Raw genomic sequence first — 23,187 nt, 5'->3', positions numbered from 1 at the left:
CAACAAGGATTCTATTATTATTTAAAATTTCAAGGTCACCGCAAACCTACCATGCCGTTTCTGGAAATTCGTCCTTGGCATCCATTGCTGCGATCCGAGGTGTATTTTTCACATAGCCATGGAGCCACTGCCATATAAAAACATGTATGAGCCACACTTGAAAACAAGAGACGATCGCGCGCATGCGCCTTGCCCGTAAAACTGAATTACTGACAAGGAAGGTGTGTTTATTAGAGATGGGCGTGTTGATAATGAGCGTTGTCGATGTAAAGATGAAAGAAATTTTTATTTTTATTTCACGTTTTTGATTATATTAACGCTATGCTATGCTATTAATTTTTTTCTTTTCATATGGAAAAGCGACACAATTTTTGTTTTGAATTTGAAAATTTTAAAATCAACTAAATAGTTTAGGTTTAATCAATGATGAAAGTAATTGAAAGTAAATCTAAATTAAACATTGGAACTAAATAAGTGGAATACCTGCAAATAACAGTGTATCTAGGTTAAATTTGTTTCATAATATATGGACGATTACCAAGAGTAAGCAAAAAAATTATTTGTTTCACTAAAAAGTGTTTGAATTCCTACAAGTTAGTAACGTAGTGGCACCAATGGCCGACAGGAACCAATAACCTTTAAGTAGTATAATTAATTAATATTTTTTTTTTCAAGAAAATAAGGGTAGGAAACCGATTTCTTAATATGGCAAAATTGTACGCTATTGCACTGTGTACTTCGCTTCGCAGTGACCGGCGATGGTTGTGATAATGACATTTTGTATAATAAATAATAATATAAGTACATAAATGCACACTTGAACTTGATGCACACTTGATGATTTCTTCTTTTCTTGCTGTATACATGTTCGTACTTGTGTTGTGATCGTCACGAATAAATATCTTTTATCTTTATCTTTATCTAAATAATACATGTATAATATATAATATACATGAATATCATATTATGTACATGATAATCAACTCCGCAAATATTAACCATTACCATAAAAAAGGTCTCAATATTTAAATTTATAATGCAATATTTTTTTTGCATGTCTTCCTCATGTTCCTTCCGCCTGCGGAAGTTGACGTTATCGACTTTTCTCCGCACTAGCGTCGCGAGCACACCGCCACGCTACAGCGCGTGCGGCACCAGTCAGTTATGGAAATGAGAAGTGATTTATCAAAGGCATTTACAGCCATTTCGTTACCCTTATAAAAATGAATCTAAATGCTGGGCCGTAAGGTTTAAATTTGAAATGAACCATTAATGGACGTTTAAAAAAAAAACACCAATAAATGAACCAGACGCGATGAGTAAAATAAAAACATGGGTTAATTACAGAGCCACTGACCACTTTAACTTTAACTTAAGGTTTAAGATGCGGAATGAGAGCCAACTTTCTTTTGAAATTGATTCATTTTAAGAGTAACAATAATACATATTTATGAATGAACTGCGTATAATATAACTGTATACACGCACTATACTGTGTGTACGTACTGTGTAACAGTTAGGGCTAATTCTATTTAATATTTAATATTTTTATGACAATATCTATACTAAAACCCTATAATAATGTATTTATTACCCACTGATAAAATAGTAATAAATAGTAGTTTATGTGACTGCTACATAATGAAAGGCATTAAAACTCGAGTGTGGGTTTATGAAACGAACGTAGTGAGTTTCATAAAAGAATCACACGAGTGTTACATACACTGCTTTATCTACACACATATTATAAACTTTCTATGATATATTCACTAACCTCATATTACGGCCGACATTGGAGCATAGTTGCTTTCTGGCGGAATTCGCGGATATGAGGTGGCGTCTCCGAAATATCTTTATCGCACATTTTACACGACACTTTTGCTAGAGTTACTTTAAAAACAACAAAACAAATTATTTTTTACTTACAATCTAAATAAAAGATAAACTGCACGTCAAATGGCGGCAAAGAAAACTTTTTTCACGCATGTCACGATTCCGTAGTATTTTTTTATTCAGACAAACTAGTGGGGGTCTATTGCCATATCGTTCGATACCAACTAACAAGCGAGATTTGTCAAATTTGTATGCAATTGACATTTAATTTCGAATAAAACGTCATCTCGACTGATATTAGAATAGAGGTCAAATCAAATTTCTTTGTTTTTCAGAGACGTTCGAAATTTGAATAAAATAATATTATCGAAATCGGTGTTATTATTTAGCAATAATAACATTTTCACAGAAAAAAAAATTTGTTGGCCATTATTTAGGGATTTTGAAGGCATCATAGAGGGTTTATGATATGTGTGTAGATAAAGGTAATAACAAAGATAGATATAACTCCGTAATAGATGGATACAGTCTAAAGAAAAAACGTGCCTCGAAAATCAAGAAAATTTGATTCTCGTTCAGAGGGCGCTACTAGTTTTGGCCTACAGTCGTATAGATGGCGTTGATGGTTTCGTTTGTTATTTAACCATCTTAACGCATATCAGTGAAAGAACATGGGTCAAAATCATAAAAATAATTAATGCAAATAAAAAAATCATTTATCTATATTTAAATACATTCTATCGTATTTTTATAAATCTTCATTTTTAGTTTTAAAGTGTGTCGACAGATGGCAGTGAATTTACTGGGGTTACAAAATTTACTATGACAGTACCGCTCTAGTATAAGTTACTCTATGGTAATAATAACACGATGACGAACCCTTGCTTCATAAAAACATTACAAAACGGTACTAATATTACCTGCAATTAAACTAGAATTACTAACGAAGTAAATATGCAGTACATACTTTTAAAACAAACATATAATGTAAATACATTTTTAATGGGACGCGCAGTCCAGTAAAAGTATTACAAAATATGTTTAAATAATATTATAATTTCATTTGAAGATTAATCTAACTAAATGTATCCGTATGTACAAGAACTTGAATTCCTTCTTATATGCAAAATAATTCTTCTTCTTCTGCTGCCAGATGTTGTGACTGGCCAGAAGCCTATTACACAGTAAAAGCTTACTTATCAATATAAAACTTACATTTTTAGCCTTGAAGCAAAGTTCGTTTTCGTCGGTCCTTTCCATCGCCGGTTTTCTCCGTAATTTCATCGATTAGTTTAACAATAATAACTTCTAACACTGCATTCACGGCCTACGGTTTATCACATATAACTGAGGTTAAATTAATTACTAATTCACGTAGTAAAAACACAAAATACGAGCAGAAATCCGCTTGAGGAAATAGAAAATATATTGACATTACGATTGTTTGTTGACATTGAGGGAGACGTAAGTGACGTAACGTTCCAAAATCGTTATGAAATATAAAGTCCAAAAGGTGCGATAGAAATAAGACGTTGCCATAATTGAATTTTAAGTTTATTTATGTTTTAATACAATATGTTAAAAATAAACATGAAATATTTCAAAACGAGCATTATTTTGAAATAACAAGCTAAATAAGAAATAATCTAAAAATGGGAAATTGTCAGCACAATGGAGTTTGACAGATTTTGGAACATACCGTTTTCGTTGAGCTAGTCTACATGTGTGTGTGAAAATCGTCTTCGTTAGCATTATGGGATTTGGAGCTGTAATATGTTTGACATAAAGCTTATTAATCAAGGCGGGATTATAGACATGTGTTCGTGAGAAACTCTTGGTCGCTACTTTAACTTGTGTGAGTGAAAGTCACCTTCGTGAGCATTAATGGATTTGGAGCTTTAATATGTTTAACTTAAAGTTTAGTAAGCAAGACAGAAGTAACTTTTTGTCGCCGCTTTTACAGTACCACACAAATGCAATTCCAAGATCGCACCTGCAGAAATGCCTACGTAGGTTATTTTGGTAGCATTAATAGATTATGATTCTTAATATGTGCTACAGATGACTTAACAAACAAAGTAGGATTTAAGACTATTTCCTTTTGGAGTGTGTCGCTAGTTTTACGGTTTTATGGTTTAATAATTGCTTTCTCGAATTATGAAGAATATGGCCTTTAATATGATGGGCGTAAGACATAGTAAACAAACCGGGGATTAAATCCTTATCTTAGTAATTAAATTCGTAAGATTTATTACCATATTATTAGAATATTTTAATTTGCCAGCGTTAAGCGATTGTAAGCATTAAAGTCTCGGACATATGCCTTTCCTTAATGGTAAACAAACCAAGACTTATGATCTTTCTTTTTAGAATATGTCGCCATTTGGCCAATATAAATAGCTGGAACGGGGCAGGGGGGATTCATTAATTTTCTATCCGTCAAACTAGCAGTGTCTCTGGCTTCGCGCGTGCATAACTTTCGTAAGTGAAATTACTCTGTCACTCTGTCCATTTGTATGGCCTAGCTTAGAGCTATCTAAGTGAAGTTAAACTTGGGACATTGGATCTATGTTTGATTGTACAAAGATAAACCTATCTCTGTGGAATTAAGCCTGGACTATGATGGAGGATCTTACCTGTTTGATTTATTTTATTGGGAAGTGAGGTTTCCTACGCTGTGTTGTTCTTAGTGCCGTAAAGCTATGCACAGATAGTAAATATCGTGCATATCAGGAACTTAGAATGGTGTCTTGGTTTGATTTTACGGAAAGCAATTTTCGTAACGTTAAGCCTGGATAACAGTGAAGGAATTTCATTTCTCTGTTCGGTTTATTTGTCCAGTTTAGTTACATAAAAGTGAACTTAATTATTTTAGTGTTTTGCTATGTAGTGCTTTTACTATTTTATAAGCCAGATCATTGTTTGGACAGACTGTTTGTCCAGCCAAACATCCAGTTCCCTTGCGGTGTTAAGAAGTGGATGCTTGGGAGTCTTTGTTCCAAGATTTGAGGCTCTTGGCATCTCGTTTATATTTACATAAGAGATGAACTACCTCCCAGGTATCAGGGTCCAGCTGTCCGATGAATGTGAGGGCATCACGTGCGTGCCATTCCGAGTAATCGGAGCTCATTGCAGTCGGCAGTAACTGATCCCCGGTCTTCTATTAAATATACTTATATATTTCGGTGCTCCGGTTCATACTAGTGCTGGCTGCAGGGGAGGATTCTGTCGCGACTGATGTCATACACTTACAGTCATAGTCTCGGCAGAGCTTCTAATGTGGGTAGTGCTGGTGTGTTCTAAGGGTGCCGATCCACTGATAGACACGGAATAGGGCGACTTACTCTATACCACCGGGCTTGCGAGCTTGTATAGAGGGGAGTCACACAACACACTGGCCGATAAGTTACTATACCTCAGGGTCGCCTCCTGAACTGTACAGAGAGTTAGGGATACACTTGCGTACACGTCAAAGCACTAGGCCTATGGTAAGTACGGATTGTGCTTTGAGTGTACTAGCTAGGGCTCCAGGTAGGTGTAGGGTAGAATCGCACACTATTTATCGAAATCTAATCTGGTTGGTATATATTTCTCTATTAAAGACTTTTAATATGGCTTCATTATCCTAAAAAGCGTACGTGTAATAGGCAAGGGGTTTAATTGCCTAGATATTCCTATTTTATAATGTATCTGCGAAAAAAGGTATTGTTGTATATAAAATCTTATACTATTTGTTTTATTTTGCTAAAATTTCTAGTGTTCTGATGTAAAAACGAGGTACTGTATATTTCATTCTGGTTTCCAAGGTATATACAAAATAAATTCCTAAAATATCAAGCTGGGTTTAGGTATACATACCGTTCTGGAATAGAAGAATGGTTTGTTTTAGGGAACCCTTGGCAGGCAAGAGCAGTACAATGGGGAGTCAGAGTGGAATAATGCTCGACTTGATATTTCTGTCTCATAAAATATAGTAAATAATCTTAGTACTTCGTTTGTGCGTCTAAAGACTAGAAATACAGTCTATTCTTTTAGTTTTGGGGATTGGGAAAAAGGGATCAGTATCCCTAGCTTTTGAACATAAAAAAAATAAGTAATTTTGATTGATTGATGATACTTGGCGCTTCTTTCATCAAATCATCTAGGAATGCATAGGATTGCGAAGCGTTGGTCATAGCCCGTCTGGCTACAATGTTAGGATAGGTGATCCGAATGATGTTTTGAAACGGGCTAAGAGTTTTCTGACCCGCATCGAGCATGCGAAGCAGTACGTGTGGACTCACACATCGTTTAGAAGGTGATGGTATAATTATAACTTTCCTAAAAAGATAGGGTGTAAATGGGCTCATCCCAGGAGTACTGCTTTGTATGTTAACCCGAAGACTTAATAGGCGTAGCGGGACTTCACCAAAAACATTTTTAAACTCATTTTTCCAACAACATTTTTAACCTCATATTAACCATATATGCTGCATTTACCTAAATAACATCATATGTAGTAAACCTTCATCAGCATTTACTTTATACGAATAGATTTAATAAAAATGTAAAATTATTTACGTCACTACGCTCGAGATTCCATTTTAGAATGCATCACTACGCTCAGCATTCAATTATGAAATCCTTCGCTTTGTTCAGGATTCTATGTTCGTCCTCGCCGTCAATACGTCATCTTGCTTCCTTGTGACACAGTATACTATTTCTACTCTTGTAACTATTAAAATATTCCTTTAATTATTCCTTAGTATCATAATAAAATATCTTCAGTATCATAAATATTTATTCCTTAAAATTTAGGTAATAATAGTAATAGAATCAGAGTCCAAAATTTAGCTGATACTCATTAAAGAATCTAGGGTACCGCGGTACACTTCGAGGGGTCCTAACTATTATCTAGACGATCACATGGCCAAATTATTTAAGTAAGTAAGTGAGTAAAGGGTTTATATATGTATATATGTATTTATTTAGAGGGTTAGTAGAGTTGTATGTATGGGGAGGGTTACAATGTAGATGTCCAAAAAATGCAATCTTTCTCCGCTTAACTGTGGCTAGTACTTCCTTTTTCTTCTTCATTCTTTTCAGAATCATATATTCGTTATTCTTGCGTTCCATGATATTCTTAGCATACGCCTGTACAGCCACATTTCGAAGTCCTTTATTTTCTTTTCCATTGTTTTATTCAAGGTCCATGTTTCAACACCATAATAGAACATGGATATAGATTTTACTAGTCTCAATCTTAGTTTTAACTTATTTTTTATTGGTATACAATTTTTGCATTTTAATTTAAGCACTACGGGAATTTTCTATTCTCACCCTGATTTCCTGTTCTGGATCCCAGTTTTCCCTCAACCAGCAGCCCAGGTATCTATATTTTGAAACTCTTTCTATTTGTTTACCATCGATTAGCAGTTTGTTTGTTAGAAATGTTGATCTGTTTATTACCATCAGCTTGGTTTTATTAACGTTCGTTTATAGTTGTAGTGTTTTACCTTGGTATTTAAGCGGTCCAATAGTTCTAGTTCTTCTCTCCCAAATGTCTTCATTACTAATAATTGTACCATCACCTGGAATGGTATCTTGGAAGTGTCTTCTTAGTTCATTATAAATTGTTGCAAGGGTTTTGAATTCACGTCTTTTAGCTTATCTACTGCACTTTTTCCATGTTGTGTATTGTTCCTTTTAACTATTTTTAATTTTATATTAAGCTTAACTACTACCGGGTTATGATTAAATCCAATATCCGCACCGGGATATGTTTTTACATTAACTATTGAGTTTCTATATCTAGCAGGTACCAATTTGTAGTATATCTGGTTTCGCAATAAGTTATCTCATGTGTGTTTGGGTGACGTCCATGTATATAATCGTCTGCAATGATGTGTTTGCAATGATGAGATAATGTTTTAGTATATTTCCCATCACAAGACCCGAAAATCTCCTGACGCCGGGTCGGGCCTGGATCGCATCGAATTGGCTTTCTTCATCGACTTAGCTCGCCACCTGGGGACGGACTCTCTAGAGATTAGGCTTCCTCCGAGAGTAATGCAAAATAATTATTTTACTTAATACGACTGTATTATCAATTTATAATTTATATTTAATAGACTGGTCATGATTTGATAAAACTCAGTGGATTTCGCTCGCACCAATATTCATATAAGTTCGAGAGTTATATATGCGCTTTATACGTTGATAGCCGTTCCAGGTAAGTAATTGTTCATAAATGCTTGTCGGCTCGGCTATATGAGTGATAGATCACTGACCATAACGTACCTAATGGGTTTCAGGCCCATTCACGTAAACATAATTTGATTAATTTTTATAGTGCGTGGTTCCAGAACCAGGCGCTTATTTTGTAGATTGAATATATTTGGTTAAGGGTGTGTAAATAGTAACTAATAAAAATAAATATAAAAACAATATTGAAGTAAATTATTTTTAGGGTTCTGTACCCAAAGGGTAAAACCCTATTAGTACGCTACTACTACGGGACCCTATTACTAAGACTCCGCTGTCTGTCTGTGTGTCCGTCTATCACCAGGCTGTATCTCACGAAAGTCACGAACCGTGATAGCTAGACAGTTGAAATTTTCACAGATGATGTATTTTTGTTGCCGCTATAACAACTATAACAACAAATACCAAAAACAGAATTTAACCTTTCGTATGCGCATGTCAAAAAACTGCCATATAAATAGCAATCGTGACAACTTGATGTTTAAGTTGAATATATATGGAGCAGATCTGCTCCTAAGCATACGAAAGGTTAAGTACCATACAACAAACGAGGTTTTTTTACCGTTTGTTTTGTGTAATGGTACGCAACCCTTCGTGCGCGAGCCTAACTCGCACTTGGCAGGTTTTATTGTATACTACGCGAGGCAAACCAGAGGGCCTACCGCGAACCACGTACGACGTGTTGCCTCTCTGTCACACTTAGAGTTGTGCCGTTCCCGGTAACATTCCTCATTTTGTATGGGGAATGTTACCGAGCGAGAAATTTCCCCATACAAAATGGGGAATGTTACCGGGAACGGCACAACTCTTCACACTTGTAAACTTTTACGTAAGTGTGACAGGGAGGCATCACGTCGAACGTGGTTCGCGGTAGGACGTCAGGCACGGCCCGGGGTGAAGAAAACAAAAAAAAACTTTACTAGCGGCCTCTATCCTCGTACTATGTTTCTTTAACCCTTAAATGCATGATTTTTTGTATAACTTTTTAATAAATTGAAATAGATGTGTCATGTTGTATAGATTGAGGGAATAATATTTTGGATAGCTGCATATTGAGCCACGGACCATCAAATATACGATGCATATATACATCATTATGCATTTAAGGGTTAAATAAGGTTTGTGGATAAGATGCTCTTTCAAGGAATTATTGACATTCTTGTATCACTAGTCTCCACCGCTAAGATTCTAGTACGTTCAGAGCCTGAAATGAAATAAAATGAAATATATTTATTGCTAGAACATAGTGTTTTCATACAATCGGTGGTCTTAAAATAAATAGTAGTCCTATAAATATGGCCTTAAGGTTTACCTAATATGAACAGAACACAAAGATGTCGGGGAGTTTTGTGGAACCCTATATATACCACCGTGGCCCATTAGAAGGGATGCTCAGTTCTAGCATTCTATACGCAGCTGCAAGTTATAAATGGATTCCAAATTTGTTTCGATCGTATCGTGTGTATCGGCTTCCAAGTTACGTATGTATAGTTTTTTTCCCCATATAAGTGGAATGAGTTCCTATTTTATCTTGAAAGAATAGACACGTGACGGTCTAAATAAATCTATAAGAAACTATTAAGTAAATTATCATTTATAAGATTTCTATTTCATAAAATTGCTATAAAATAAACAATAGGTAACGTTATTTTTAGGTTGTGCGAATGCTCTATTATTAACTTTTAACTGTGTTGAAAATATAACTTATGTGTAAAGTGTCCTATCACATCCTAGTATATGAGTCACAATTTACTCAACGTACGTAAATCATCTGTTTAAACAAAGTTAGTTTTTACCAGCAGATCGTGAAAAAGATATACTACACGAAGTCGACTAAAATGTATTCAACCGTGTCGTCAACGTCATTCATAATATTAAAATATTTGTACGTTTTTCCGCACCTGGGCTATAACCGCGAAAAACGAAGTAGATACGCAAATTGCGGGCATTTTTCTCTGTCACTCTAATTACGTCTGCATTGGAGTAAAAGAGAAAGATCCCCGCAATTTGAGAATTTCGGTTTTCGCAGTAGAGCCCCTCAGACGAAAAAAGTTCATGGTCGCATATTTTTTCCTTTTGTCCAGGAGGCCACGCCAGATTCTTCAACCCGAAATGTCATTGTACTCAGCTGACATATCATATCCATAGACGTTTCATTACAAGTTTATAAAGTTCGAATCGCCCTCCGAATCGATATTTTAAACCTGCAGTCATACCTCGTGTTAGACTGAAAATACTTACGACATATCAAGCAACCAGTGTAGATTCTTGCTCTAAAATACGTATATGAGTCAACATTTTATATATGAAGTAAAAGGTTATTATGATGATTTTCATATTATGTATATTTTGTTGTTATTATGATAAAAAAGTACGGTACTTCAAGTGACAACTAAAAAAATATGATATATAATAGCTTTGTATGTTTGTACATAGAAGGTACTATATATTATTTTACTACTTGGGAGATTTAATACCGTGAATCTTAGTAACCGCCTCGTACTTTTTATGGAATATATGTACCTACATAGCATATTTTATTAAGTGTAGGTTAAATTTATTCTTAGGTCAAAAATATGCTTTATTGTACAAAGTAATATTTTTATAGATACTAAAAAAATAATCTAACCTTATTAATAAGACTTGGTTTAAGATAAAGCAGAGACAAGTTTTATCAATGTACCATAAATTGTATCGCCTTTTAATATATGAATGGTGTCGCACATACTAATATGTTGTCATTGTAGACAAAAAATATTTGTAGAGATCGTAAATGTCTTGAGAAACCTTGAAACGGTATAATAGCAAAACAAATTTAACTTTGCCGCCAGAATAACTGTCGAGTAAAAAATATATGGAAGATTTAAAAAGGTTTTCAATCACAATGGTTCAATGTGAAAAAAAAAAACCAGTACTAATAACTAGTAAAAATCCAGCAGCACAGACGGTAATTCTATTATAATATATATTTAAATGCGGTGTCTTTACTGACTGACTCATCAAAGCAGAGCCGAAACTACAAAAGCTATAAAGTTAAAATTTACACACCAGGTTTCATTTATAGTGTGTAAAAGAGATAAGAAGCGATTTTGAGAAATTACACCCCTAAGAGGGTCAAAAAGGGGATGAAAGTTTGTTTGTATGTTCAAGTTTTTTTAATAGTTTGTGGTCCGGGGAAGTACACAGGATAGTTTTTATCAATCATCATCTTTCCACGCAGACGAAGTTGCGGGCAGAAGGTAGTGAGACATAATTGTGATACTTATAGGTCAATATCACTCGTATTTTATTACTATACCACATAAAGTGTCCGAAAAACAACTAAATGCTCGTATTTCTTAATAATGATAAAAAACCGAAGTTTATGTTTCGACAAAACTCGCCAGTAAATGCATTTCTTTCTGGTCCTCGGCAATAACTACTAATAAGGTATTAAACGCCCCAGTGCCTATAATGCCCAACAGATGACTCTCTATTGTGACCTCTATTGCTAATTATGTATGTTAAAAAGTGAGATAGATTACTGTACTGGGTAAAAAATTGCTAGGTAAGTATTATATTTATAAAATCAAACAACACAAATACATACAATTATATGGCTCCTCTACACGATGGGCCATCATATTGGCCCATTAAGATGGGCCAGCGTGTAAAGAGGGTAGTGCTGTCGGATGGCTTATGATGGCGCGGCGGGATGGCGATGGGATGGCGACAGTGTCGGTTTTTCGTCCGCACATCAAAGGTAATGGGCCAGCGATGGTGCGTACGCATCTACACGACCGTGGCCCATTCGATAGTGCATGCTCTCAACCATGGCATGGCCATCTCGCTGGTCCAGCGCTGGGCCATCGTGTAGAGGAGCCATTAATTACCATATGGGATCTGTAATTTGTACAACATATGTAGTGAGTGATAAAAATGGGTTTCTCAAATTAGTAAAATAAAATTTATTTCATATGAACATAAACAATGTTATCATCATCAACAAAATTACAAACAGAATACAACAAAATTACATTAAAAAATACCAACCACAAAAATAGCTATTACTTAAAAATAACCACAATATACTTAACTAATACTAAACCTAAACTAACCCTTAAAAACTAGTCGAACAACCCACCCCGCATCGCTCCCGACGCAAAGGTGCCCATCACGCTTGCTGCGTTTCCGCGTTGAACCGCGATGGTCAACCTCTGCGCCAGGAACGACCCGGAGCGGGGGTCGAGACCCCTCTCCCGCAGGCGACGCCCCAGCTCCCCGAGAAAAGTTTTCGCCTCCGCGCACCAGCACCCAGACGTCTCCACAGCAAGGGGAACGAACAAGTAGTTCGTTAGCCCCGAGTATTAGTAAAATTATATTTATCTCAATTACTTACTTATGTGTGAAATTTTCGTAATAAATGAGTTCACATTTCTTTTTATGCAATTTTTATTTTTTCCGCCGACCCAAAAAGGGGAAATTCCACCCTTTCTATTCAAAATGATATTTTATTAGGTGAGATCGAACATGAGTTACTCGTTCGGGTCTACCACGCCTGAGGGGGCTCCGTGAAAGCCTTCCTAAATGTTTTATCTCTTACAATGTAACACTTTAATGGAACATTGAGTTAGGGTAAAAAGGTTATTAAAAAGATCGAAGCGCTGTTGTTATGGGTTTCGTATGTCAGGGAAAGAGGGCTCGTTAACTTAAACGTGTGGGTATAATATGGCGCAGGTTGGAAAGACAAATATACATAATCCAGATATATAACGTAGCTAAACATGAACTCACGATTATTTTAAATTAAGTTATATGTAACGGATGTAGTATCATATCAACGCAGACCAGGTACATTATCTAATATTAAAGATAGATATAACTCCGTAATAGAGGGGTATAGTCTAAGTAAAAAACGTGCCTCGAAAATCACGAAAATTTGATTCTCGATCAGATGGCGCCACTACCTTTGGCCTACTCTCGTATAGAGGGAGTTGACGGTTTCGTTTGTTATTTAACAATTTTAACGCATATCAGTGAAAGAACATGGGTCAAAATCATATAAAAATAATAAAAGCAGATAAAAAAAATCATTTATCCATATTTAAATGCATTTTATCGTATTTTTTTAATCTTTATTTTTAGTTTTAAAGTGTGTCGATAGATGGCAGTGAATTTACTGTGGTTACAAAATTTACTATGACAGTACCGCTCTATCCTATTATATCCTCTTTGTCTAATATCTACATATGTAATCATTTTGTGGACGCACTTGCGCCAGTTTCCAATAAAGATAAGTCACAAAGTAAAAAGTAATAAGTAGATATTTATCCCTATATTTGTATATTAATTTAATGATAGTGATAATAAAAACTAGTAGCAATTAAAATCATTGTATTATGTGTATTAGAGTTATAAGTGACACAGCTCAGGTAAGACAGCACATCAAATATTTTATGTAGGTATTTCATAAAAATCAGTCAGATTTATATAATATATATTCTCATTCCTTTTATTTTCTTTTCATTTTTAAGAATTTGATATGTTTTCTGAAAATGATTGTATGATTTGATGTACATAAATATATTTTTAAATCAAATTTCTATAAAGAAAAGTACTTACCTACTAATTTCATAGTTGTATTATAGCTTTAGATAATAAGCATTATATAGTGAATAAGATAGCATGTGTTTTGAGCTCGATGTAAAATAAAGCATAATTTTAATAAAATACTTACCTACTCTATGTATTTTTCTAATTTGCTCGTAATTAATGTTAATTATAAGATGTAATGTTGTGAAAAGATGTGTCCCGCCGAGTCTGTTGCCGGTCCCATATTGGGATACCCTCCTCCCATCGAGGGGGATGTAAATCTTCTCGGGGCAGAGGTGTAGGGTTAGAGCCGGCGTAGCTTTATTTGACGTTCATAAGCGCATTGTAATATGCCTACTTGAATAATAATATAATCTTTATATTTATACTATTTATTGTATACCTAGTAATTATACTAAATTTCGCTCATACTTTAGATACCTATTTTAATTTCTTACTGCACCTTGAAGAATTTCTGTTACGCCCTATGGTTAACTGGTAGAGAAATCCTACAGACATTAAGTCCACCTGATGTACTTTTTTAAATTCGCTATAAAGTTTAAAAATGAACACATTAATAAATAGGTAATTAGTAATGTAACCGATGACGGAGCAATGAATGTATGCACTTTAGTTTAAAATAAGCATACCTACCTACCTACCTACCTACGTACCTACTTTACTAAGAATATAATTTGAGTATTATAAAATACTATAAATCAGTTCAATTAATAGTCAAATCAAATTGCTAAACTATACAAATTCATTTAAACAATAGCGTAACGTACTACTGTAATGTATAATTACAAGTAATTTGTCCTAACAAACACCGTAATCCAGCTGTGCTAAGAAAATTGTAGTAAAACAAGTAGGAAATCTAAGGCCATGACGTCACAAGGTCGTTTCATTCACAGGCAATCGTAATAGACCTTGTTCACAGCTGAATGATAGTTCATATTGAAGTTAACAAGTGTTTTACACGTTGCGTTCCTATGCGATTAAGGTATCTTTATTTTATTGTCCTTTTATATAATACATATCATAAAATATACTTTTTTCAAAAGGTATCAATTTCAGTGTGACTAGAGGTAAGGGAAAATATATTTATACCAAAGAGGATATAATAAGATAGAGCGGTACTGTCATAGTAAATTTTGTAACCACTGTAAATTCACTGCCATCTATCGACATACTTTAAAACTAAAAATGAAGATTTATAAAAATACGTTAAAATGTATTTTAATATGGATAAATGATTTTTATTTTTTATTTGCATTAATTATTTTTATATAATTTTGACCCATGTTCTTTCACTGATATGCGTTAAAATTATAAATAACAAACGAAACCGTCAACGCCCTCTATACGAGAGTAGGCCAAAACTAGTGACGACATCTGATCGAGAATCAAATTTTCGTGATTTTCGAGCCACGTTTTTTCCTTAGACTGTATCCATCTATTACGGAGTTATATCTATCTTTGTTTATACGAATAACCTGTCAAAGAATACTTATGGCAAACGACATAGTGGGACTTTATGCTTGGAAACGACACATATGCATATTTCATATATGTAGGTAGGTATATGATATGATATATGCCCAGAATGAGTTACACTTGTATATTAACACTAAATTCGCCAACATACATGTCCGATCTGAATATTTTACTAATTTTTAACAAAATAACAAAAACAGTTGTGTAATAAGTAACTTAGTGTTACGGTAAAATGGATGGATGGAGATGGATATCATATCCGGTTGCTCTCATCCTGCTAACGGCGAGTCCTGCAAATACCTTGGTACAGGGTAAGTCTAGGATTGACACACAAAATAATGGCCTTGATTCGACAATAATTGTCCCGATAGTGACTAAGTAGAACCAAAGATAGATATAACTCCGTAATAGATGGATACAGTCTAAGGAAAAAACGTGCCTCGAAAATCAAGAAAATTTGATTCTCGTTCAGAGGGCGCTACTAGCTTTGGCCTACTGTCGTATAGATGGCGTTGACGGTTTCGTTTGTTATTTAACAATTTTAACGCATATCAGTGAAAGAACATGGGTCAAACTCATAAAAATAATTAATGCAAATAAAAAAAAAACATTTATCCATATTTAAATACATTTTATCGTATTTTTATAAATCTTCATTTTTTAGTTTTAAAGTGTGTCGACAGATGGCAGTGAATTTACTGGGGTTACAAAATTTACTATGACAGTACCGCTCTAGTATAAATTACTCTATGGTAGAACTAATAAAAATATTGAAGTAATAACACTTTTATACGTTGTTTAAGTTTTAGTCACTCTACATAATATATAAATACATTAAATAAACATTTACATATTATGGAACAAATAATCCCAATAAAATACAATATCAATCCACAGCGTAAACTTCGTCATAATTGCTACACACAAAAATAAATAAGTGTGATTACTTCACTATCTTGATTTCTATTGACTATTCATAATTAATAAAGTGTAATTATTTACTTAACAGTGCATATACTTAAGAAAAATAAAACTCTTTACAGGTAAGATACCTTTAAGTTCAATGCTATGATTTATTCTGAATTAGTTGAAAGCCCCAGCAGCGAGCAGCATAAAAACCCCATACGCAATATCTATCTAAATTTACTTAAATGTAAAAAAAACGTAAAAATACTTAGTGACGTCAAGAGTATTTTAATACACTTTTTTTAAATTAGTTATTTAAGTTATTTTAATGGAAAAATTAGGAACTGTCAAAACTTTCCAGTATTTCAAGCAATAATAAACAATTTTCGAGTTATTTACCGCTTTTATCGCAAGACAAAAGTTCTTTAAAATCCGATTAGTATCTTAAATCAACTTAACCATAAGTAATATGAAGCCAACTCCAACGTCGTAATAAATGTTGCCAGACAAAGTACGCCAAATATTTTTAAATCGATCCGAGAACGTTGTCCGAGGAGAAAGTTAAGTAAGCACACCACCTGAATACAAATTTTACAACATTGATTCACAACGACAACCACCAATCCAATCGAAAACTTTTCTACGGCTACCGGATAACCCTTGGATTTAATCCATTGGTAATACGAAAATTGATGTAAAAGGTTCACCCACACGGGCGTCCTACATGAAAACCCGTGGTCCATACAAAGTGTACAACCTCGGAAAGATTTTCAGATTTTCCGCCAGAATCACGACCGCAACAGGCGTCGATCGAAAATGAAGCGTGTTGCTCGTCCAAAAGGTTTAAATTAAATAGCTCGCTGGATTATTGGAAGCAATTCCGTTCAGAAAGAACTATGGTACGTGATCCGTGTGCAAGATCAGCAATACGCGTGTGAGAGGCTAAAAAGTAGGGGCTAAAATTTATCGACAGGTTATTTACCTTTTCAAAAAATCTAACCTGAGGTCCTAATAAAAAAATGTTATTAAGTAAAGCGTTTTGTACCTGCAGACTTAGATATAAAGATACGGAATTAGCTACTTCAGTCTGCATTTGCTTGGCTTGTTGCTTCGAATTCAAGTATAATATGTATAATAAAAGCTTCTATTAAGCATAAGACGAAATGGAGTCAGAACTAGTAGGTAAGTACTTCAGTTAAAATCCTATGAAGACTGATCTAATTATATCAACTGTTCGTTTTAATTTCGAAGCAAATTGTACAACAAAACTTAATCCAATTTCCCTTCGAGTAATTTAATCCTTCAAATTGATCGAGACAAATATCTACAAGTCACGAAATCACAAAACAGAATTCAATTTCAAATTTTGATTCATCTTGAAAAGTTGACAAGTTATAAATTAGCAAATTTTATGAACTAATTTGTTTGATACTTCAATTTTACTGTCACGTGTACCTACCATAAGGCAGGCTAGTCAGTTTTTTATCATCAATATCTAATCAAAATAAATCTTGAATAAGCTGCGATTTGTTTTCGACGTCTAGCGCGACACGAAAATATATAGTTTTTAAAATGGTTATTTGGCTTTTAGTAAGAAAAGGTTGCCCGATTAACGTTTTAGACAGTTTCTTAAAGAATCGCTTAGAGTCAGACCAAGCTAACTCTGCATGGCATTTGCAATGACAAAGTGAGGAAACTTCATCATTAATGAAAATATGACTTTTATCATTACACTTCCACACTTTGTTCTGTTAAAGCATAGAGTAACTTATACTAGAGCGGTACTGTCATAGTAAATTTTGTAACCCCAGTAAATTCACTGCCATCTGTCGACACACTTTAAAACTAAAAATAAATATTTATAAAAATACGATAAAATGTATTTAAATATGGATAAATGATTTTTTTGTTTGCATTAATTATTTTTATATGATTTTGACCCATGTTCTTTCACTGGTATGCGTTAAAATTATAAATAACAAACGAAACAGTCAACGCCCTCTATACGAGTGTAGGCCAAAACTAGTGGCGCCATCTGATCGAGAATCAAATTTTCGTGATTTTCGAGGCACGTTTTTTCCTTAGACTGTATCCATCTATTTCGGAGTTATATCTATCTTTGGTTAAAGTCTCTTAAATAGACTCTACGTATGGGAAAGTAACAAATTAAATTTATCAGTTAAATCGAGTAGTAAGTCGGTGTTGCCACACATCAAACATATTTAACGGATACGTTTATCTAATTCGTTGCGTTCTCTCAGACGAGAGAACAACGGGGGAGGGGAGTTGGGGAAAGCCCCGCACTCAGCAGCAAAATTCTTCCTCCGTCCACATTGATAAAATGTACACTATGGAAAACCATTGTTTAATGGTTTAAAAAAATCACAACTTTAACACGAAGTCCACAATTTTAACAAATAGATATTCTAGAGAATATCAAACTATAACTGACAACTAAATATTAATAATGCATTCTCTTCCTTTACATCTATTAAACCTTAATTAGGTACATCACTTTTCTCGAGCCATAACGTAGGGCTAAGAAGAAACACGTTTTTAAACAGTTTTCCGTAAAATGGTGCTCTAATAAACTAGAATCCCTCCACAATAGTCCATACGATACACTATCAACTATTGATTAAGCTCTAAATGGGCACCTGATAACATCTCACGTTTGAGACGTATTGTCTCTAATCCCTTTGTGTGGGAACTTCGGGATTGTTCTTAGCGGAATTAATAGAACTTCGTACGAGCCCCGGAGCCCTATTGTACCCTGATTTATCGTTGAAGAACAATGATAAATCAAATCGAAATTGCCCCAGCGAGCACTCTTCAAGCTTTACTTGGTGTGGATTACCTCGCACGTACGAAATGCATTTAACTTCTCTTAACTTCGAGGTTACTTCGATTTACTAGGCTCATTTGATGTTTTACCCATAGTCGAATCACGCTAAAGCTAAAAGAAGAAGAGTAAAAGATACCTGACCTTCCTCTGATCGTGCATATAAGTTAAAGCTTTTTGTACAATCAAAACATACTAAATATTGCAAAATTAATTATCCCTTACTCATTCATCAAATTATTTCCGTGACAACTGTTAAAATTACTATCATACAATCAGTCCGCTTAAATTTAACATGTAAACACCAAATGAAACATTGTGTCGATTTGTTGTATGTTTGATTTAGAATTGAGCATACTTGATTTGATGGTGATTGACACCGTTTTTTATCGCTTCTTGAATAATGAAAAAACAAAAACCGGCCAAGTGCGAGTCGGACTCGCGCACCGAGGGTTTCGTACTTTTTAGTATTTGTTGTTATAGCGGCAACATAAATACATCATCTGTGAAAATTTCAACTGTCTAGCTATCACAGTTCATGAGATACGGCCTGGTGACAGACAGACAGACGGACAGACGGACAGCGGAGTCTTAGTAATAGGGTCCCGTTTTTACCCTTTGAGTACGGAACCCTAAAAACTATCTATATCCGTGCACGTTAAAAGTACATGAGCACAATTTTCTTGTAATATCTGAGAGGAGTAAATTAATTGTCATACTGCTCTTTCTTGTTAACCCTCTCTAAGACAATACATAAAATCACTCAACTATTAACATAGGTATGTAGTGTACTTGCTTACCATGCCTTTCATATGTTCGACATTCTACAGTTACATGGTTTTGTGTACGGTCAGGCAAATCCAGTGGTATATTTCGAAGCTAAGAGTTGCAGTTAGATGAGATCATCTTCCTCGCGTTGTTTCCCCTTTTTGGCAAGGCAATTGGCGTAGGCACTAATTTTTACGAAAGCGACTGCCATATGACCTTCCAACCCAGAGGGTAAACTAGGCCTTGGTGGTATTAGTCCGGTTTCCTCACGATGTTTTCCTTCACCGAAAAGCAAATGGTAAATATCAAAGAATATTTCGTACATAAGTTTTCATAAACTCATTGGTACGAGCCGGGGTACCAATGAGTTTATGAAACCGCGATAAACCCGCGACATCTTTTGGAATCTATAGATACTCCAGAGCTGCGCTCCAGACGGTCATAAACCACTGTTGCCTCCATCCGCTAGCCGTGGAAACAAGAGATAACCTAAAAACTATATCTCAGCAGAGCAAACTGTTATCTTTGTACTAGATAAAGGCTCACGCAGGATTGGAAGGCAACGAGAGGGCTGACCAATTAGCCAAGGAGGCTGCTGTAGGCTCCAAAAGGAAACCGCATTACGATTTATGCCCGATCGCACATGTCAAGCGAAGTATCCGAATGGAAACGCTCGACGTGCGGAACAATAGATTCGTAACTGGGAACACCGCCTCCACTACAAAGATGTTTTTCCCCACTGTTATAGCGGCTTACAGGATGGTTAGAAAAATGACTCCCTGCGGCTTGAAAACTCAGGTCCTAACGGGGCACGGTGGGTTCTCTGAATACTTAAATCGCTTTAAGTGTAAAGAAAGCCCATCGTGTCACTGTGACCCAGCAAAGGAAGAGACGGTCCTGCATATCCTAACGGAATGTCCGATACATGCAGTGGAGAGGTACAACATTGAGCAAAAACTAGGCGTAAACATTGTGAAAAACAACATGAGTGTTATAATGTCAAGCCCAAATAGGGAAGAATTCATAAAATATTGTACCAACATTGTGAAAACAGTTAATAAGAGAAATAAGAATTAGGAAATATATGTTTTTGTATTAAAATAATTATATTAACAATAAGCATAAAATGAGACATGTAAACTACAATAAAATAAACAAGAAATCTAGTAGCATGTAAATAAAAAATGTAACTGGAAATGTAAAATGCCAATAAAATAAAAACCCAATAACCTATGTAACGCAATAGCATGTAAGTAAAAATGTAAAAGCGTGTAAGGAAAGAACTGTAAATTGAAAAATAAATAAAACCCACCCTTTCCTGTCCTGTGTACACGTAGATCAATAAGCAAAAAAATAGAATAGGAAAAATAGACGGGCTCCAACCCGATCAGTATGAATGAGATTGAATGAAAGAAAGATATAGAATGAAGCATGGAAGTACGAGAAGCATACAAGCGAGAACTGGAATGAAAGAGAAGTAGCAAAAATAGGCTCCGATTCAGTTGGAGGTAGAAAAAATAAAAATAAAATAACCCGCGACCTCCGGATTGAAAGTCGCACACTCTTACCGCTATGCCACCAGCGCGCTCTTGCAATAAGATGAGATGACAGCTAGAATGTATGTTGGCTTAAACTGGTGATGAATTAATTCCTCCCTAATACTTAATGTGTACAAAATTATGCATGTCTGTTATGCAGTGCTGTCCCAAAAAAAAACTACATTAATCCGTAAAGATAATCAAACTTTAAGATTTGACAAAATTGCATTAAAATTTTACTATTTGGAAAAAAATCCCTTTCCTATGGAGAATAAAATAGGTAGGTAAATAGTTTAAAATCAACAAGATACATACACACTTAATAAAAACAAACCTCTATTTCTTGAAATTCCCCTAAACACTGGTTGTGATTTGGCCAAAACTATACCTAAAGCTAATGCTTACTGAATCTGTGGGATAATACGATATTATCGGTCACCGCTCAAATATAATTGCACCAGCATTATTTAAAATATTTCATCAAGTAAAACGTTTAAAACCTTTTGATTATAACTCTGAATACTCACATTCACCATATAACAAACCCTCTATGATGCGTTCAGAAATCGCTAATTACCTACGGCCAGCAGAAAGATACTGTTTAGTTAAAAAAATCTTATCTGTGAAAATGTAATTACTGCATAATAATAACATCGAATTCGATACTATAAGGGCATTAATACTTCGAACATTATCATATCAGTCGAGAAGACGTTTTATTCGAAATGAATTATGTATTGACAAAAATTTTACTCGCAATGTTACTGGAAACGATAAATATATACGAGTATATAGCAGATTGGGGTCGACTATAGTATCTAAATTAAAAATAAAACAATTATGGATGCGTGACATGCGTGAAAAGTTTCTATTTACCACCATTAAATTTGACGTTCAGATTATCATGTCGTAAAAAATAGTTCAAGATTTGTTGTTTACAAAATAGCTATCGCAAAACTTTCGTGTAAAATTAGCGATCAATTATACACTGATTTATCGAGCGATATTTTGAAGACGCTACCTGATATCCGCGACAGAGCAACGATGTCGCGGTGACGGTCGTAGCATTATAAATGTTATAATTTTCGACGGCCTCCTGAAGTCCTGACCTTGTCGCTTGTGACCCTGCCTATGAAGCAGGAGGCCCCGGGTTCGAATAAATACTGGTAAGGGTATTTATGTAGGTATGTGTTTATCACAAAATATTGTTTCTGAGATGAGTGTTTTCTGTGTGTATGAGTAAATATTAATATACAACTCAACACAAGCCTTTTGATCTTACTGTGGGACTAGGTTCATATGTGTAAAATTGTCCTACTTATAACATAACATTTATTTGTTATCGTAGAGAGCTTATAATATGTGTGTAGATAAAGCAGTGCATGTAACTGTACATAATAAGGCATTAAAACACTCGCGTGATCCTATTATGAAACTCTCTTCGCTAAATAAAGTAGCAGGTTTGCACATCATCGGGATTTTGGAAAAAAAAAGTTTTACGTAGGCTTTGTCTAAGACGGTTGGATCGATTCGACTTCTTTGACTTCACAGTTAGTCTCATTGCCATCGAACTTAGAGAGAGATATGGGTGTGTTTTGTAAGTCTCACATTTACTGTATGAAATGGAAATGCTGATGAAGACCACAAAATAATATTCTATTACACTGTTCTGTGAAGTATTTTTTTTGTTGTTGATGTTTCTAACAAAGAAAGTTTTCCCTCGATTAACTCGTGCCAATGCTTCAGTTTAAGCATCCATTGTTTCTCTATACTATGTTTTATAAATCTAAAAACAATTATTTCCAAGTCCTGTTAATGCCGAGTAAGCTAATGAATTAGTTGAAATGTTCGCACGTAAGATACTGGCATTATGTGACAAAAAGCACTCGTGTGAGAGGGCTTATCTCGAATGAACATTCTCCCTCGTATTAAGACACCCTTACTGTAATGGGAGACAATTCGCGTGTTCAGTTGGGTGGTAATTAATAG

At 34.8% G+C, this 23,187-nt stretch overlaps 1 protein-coding gene across 1 annotated transcript in view; it reads right to left on the bottom strand.

The window, feature by feature from the left end:
• LOC134745938 (sodium- and chloride-dependent glycine transporter 2-like) overlaps positions 1-213 on the bottom strand; it is a 31,719-nt gene extending 31,506 nt beyond the window's left edge. The window contains exon 1 of the mRNA XM_063680080.1: positions 51-213. Within this exon, the coding sequence (XP_063536150.1) occupies positions 51-134 (84 nt within the window). The 5' untranslated portion in view covers positions 135-213. The remainder of the gene's footprint in view (positions 1-50) is intronic.
• Positions 214-23,187: the final 22,974 nt, after the last annotated feature.

The sequence above is a fragment of the Cydia strobilella genome, chromosome 1 (genome assembly GCF_947568885.1).
Source record: "Cydia strobilella chromosome 1, ilCydStro3.1, whole genome shotgun sequence".
In the NCBI taxonomy this organism is placed as follows: Eukaryota; Metazoa; Arthropoda; class Insecta; order Lepidoptera; family Tortricidae; genus Cydia; species Cydia strobilella.
Note: the sequence above shows the minus strand (reverse complement) of the source record. Positions and strands in the feature narration are given on the sequence as shown.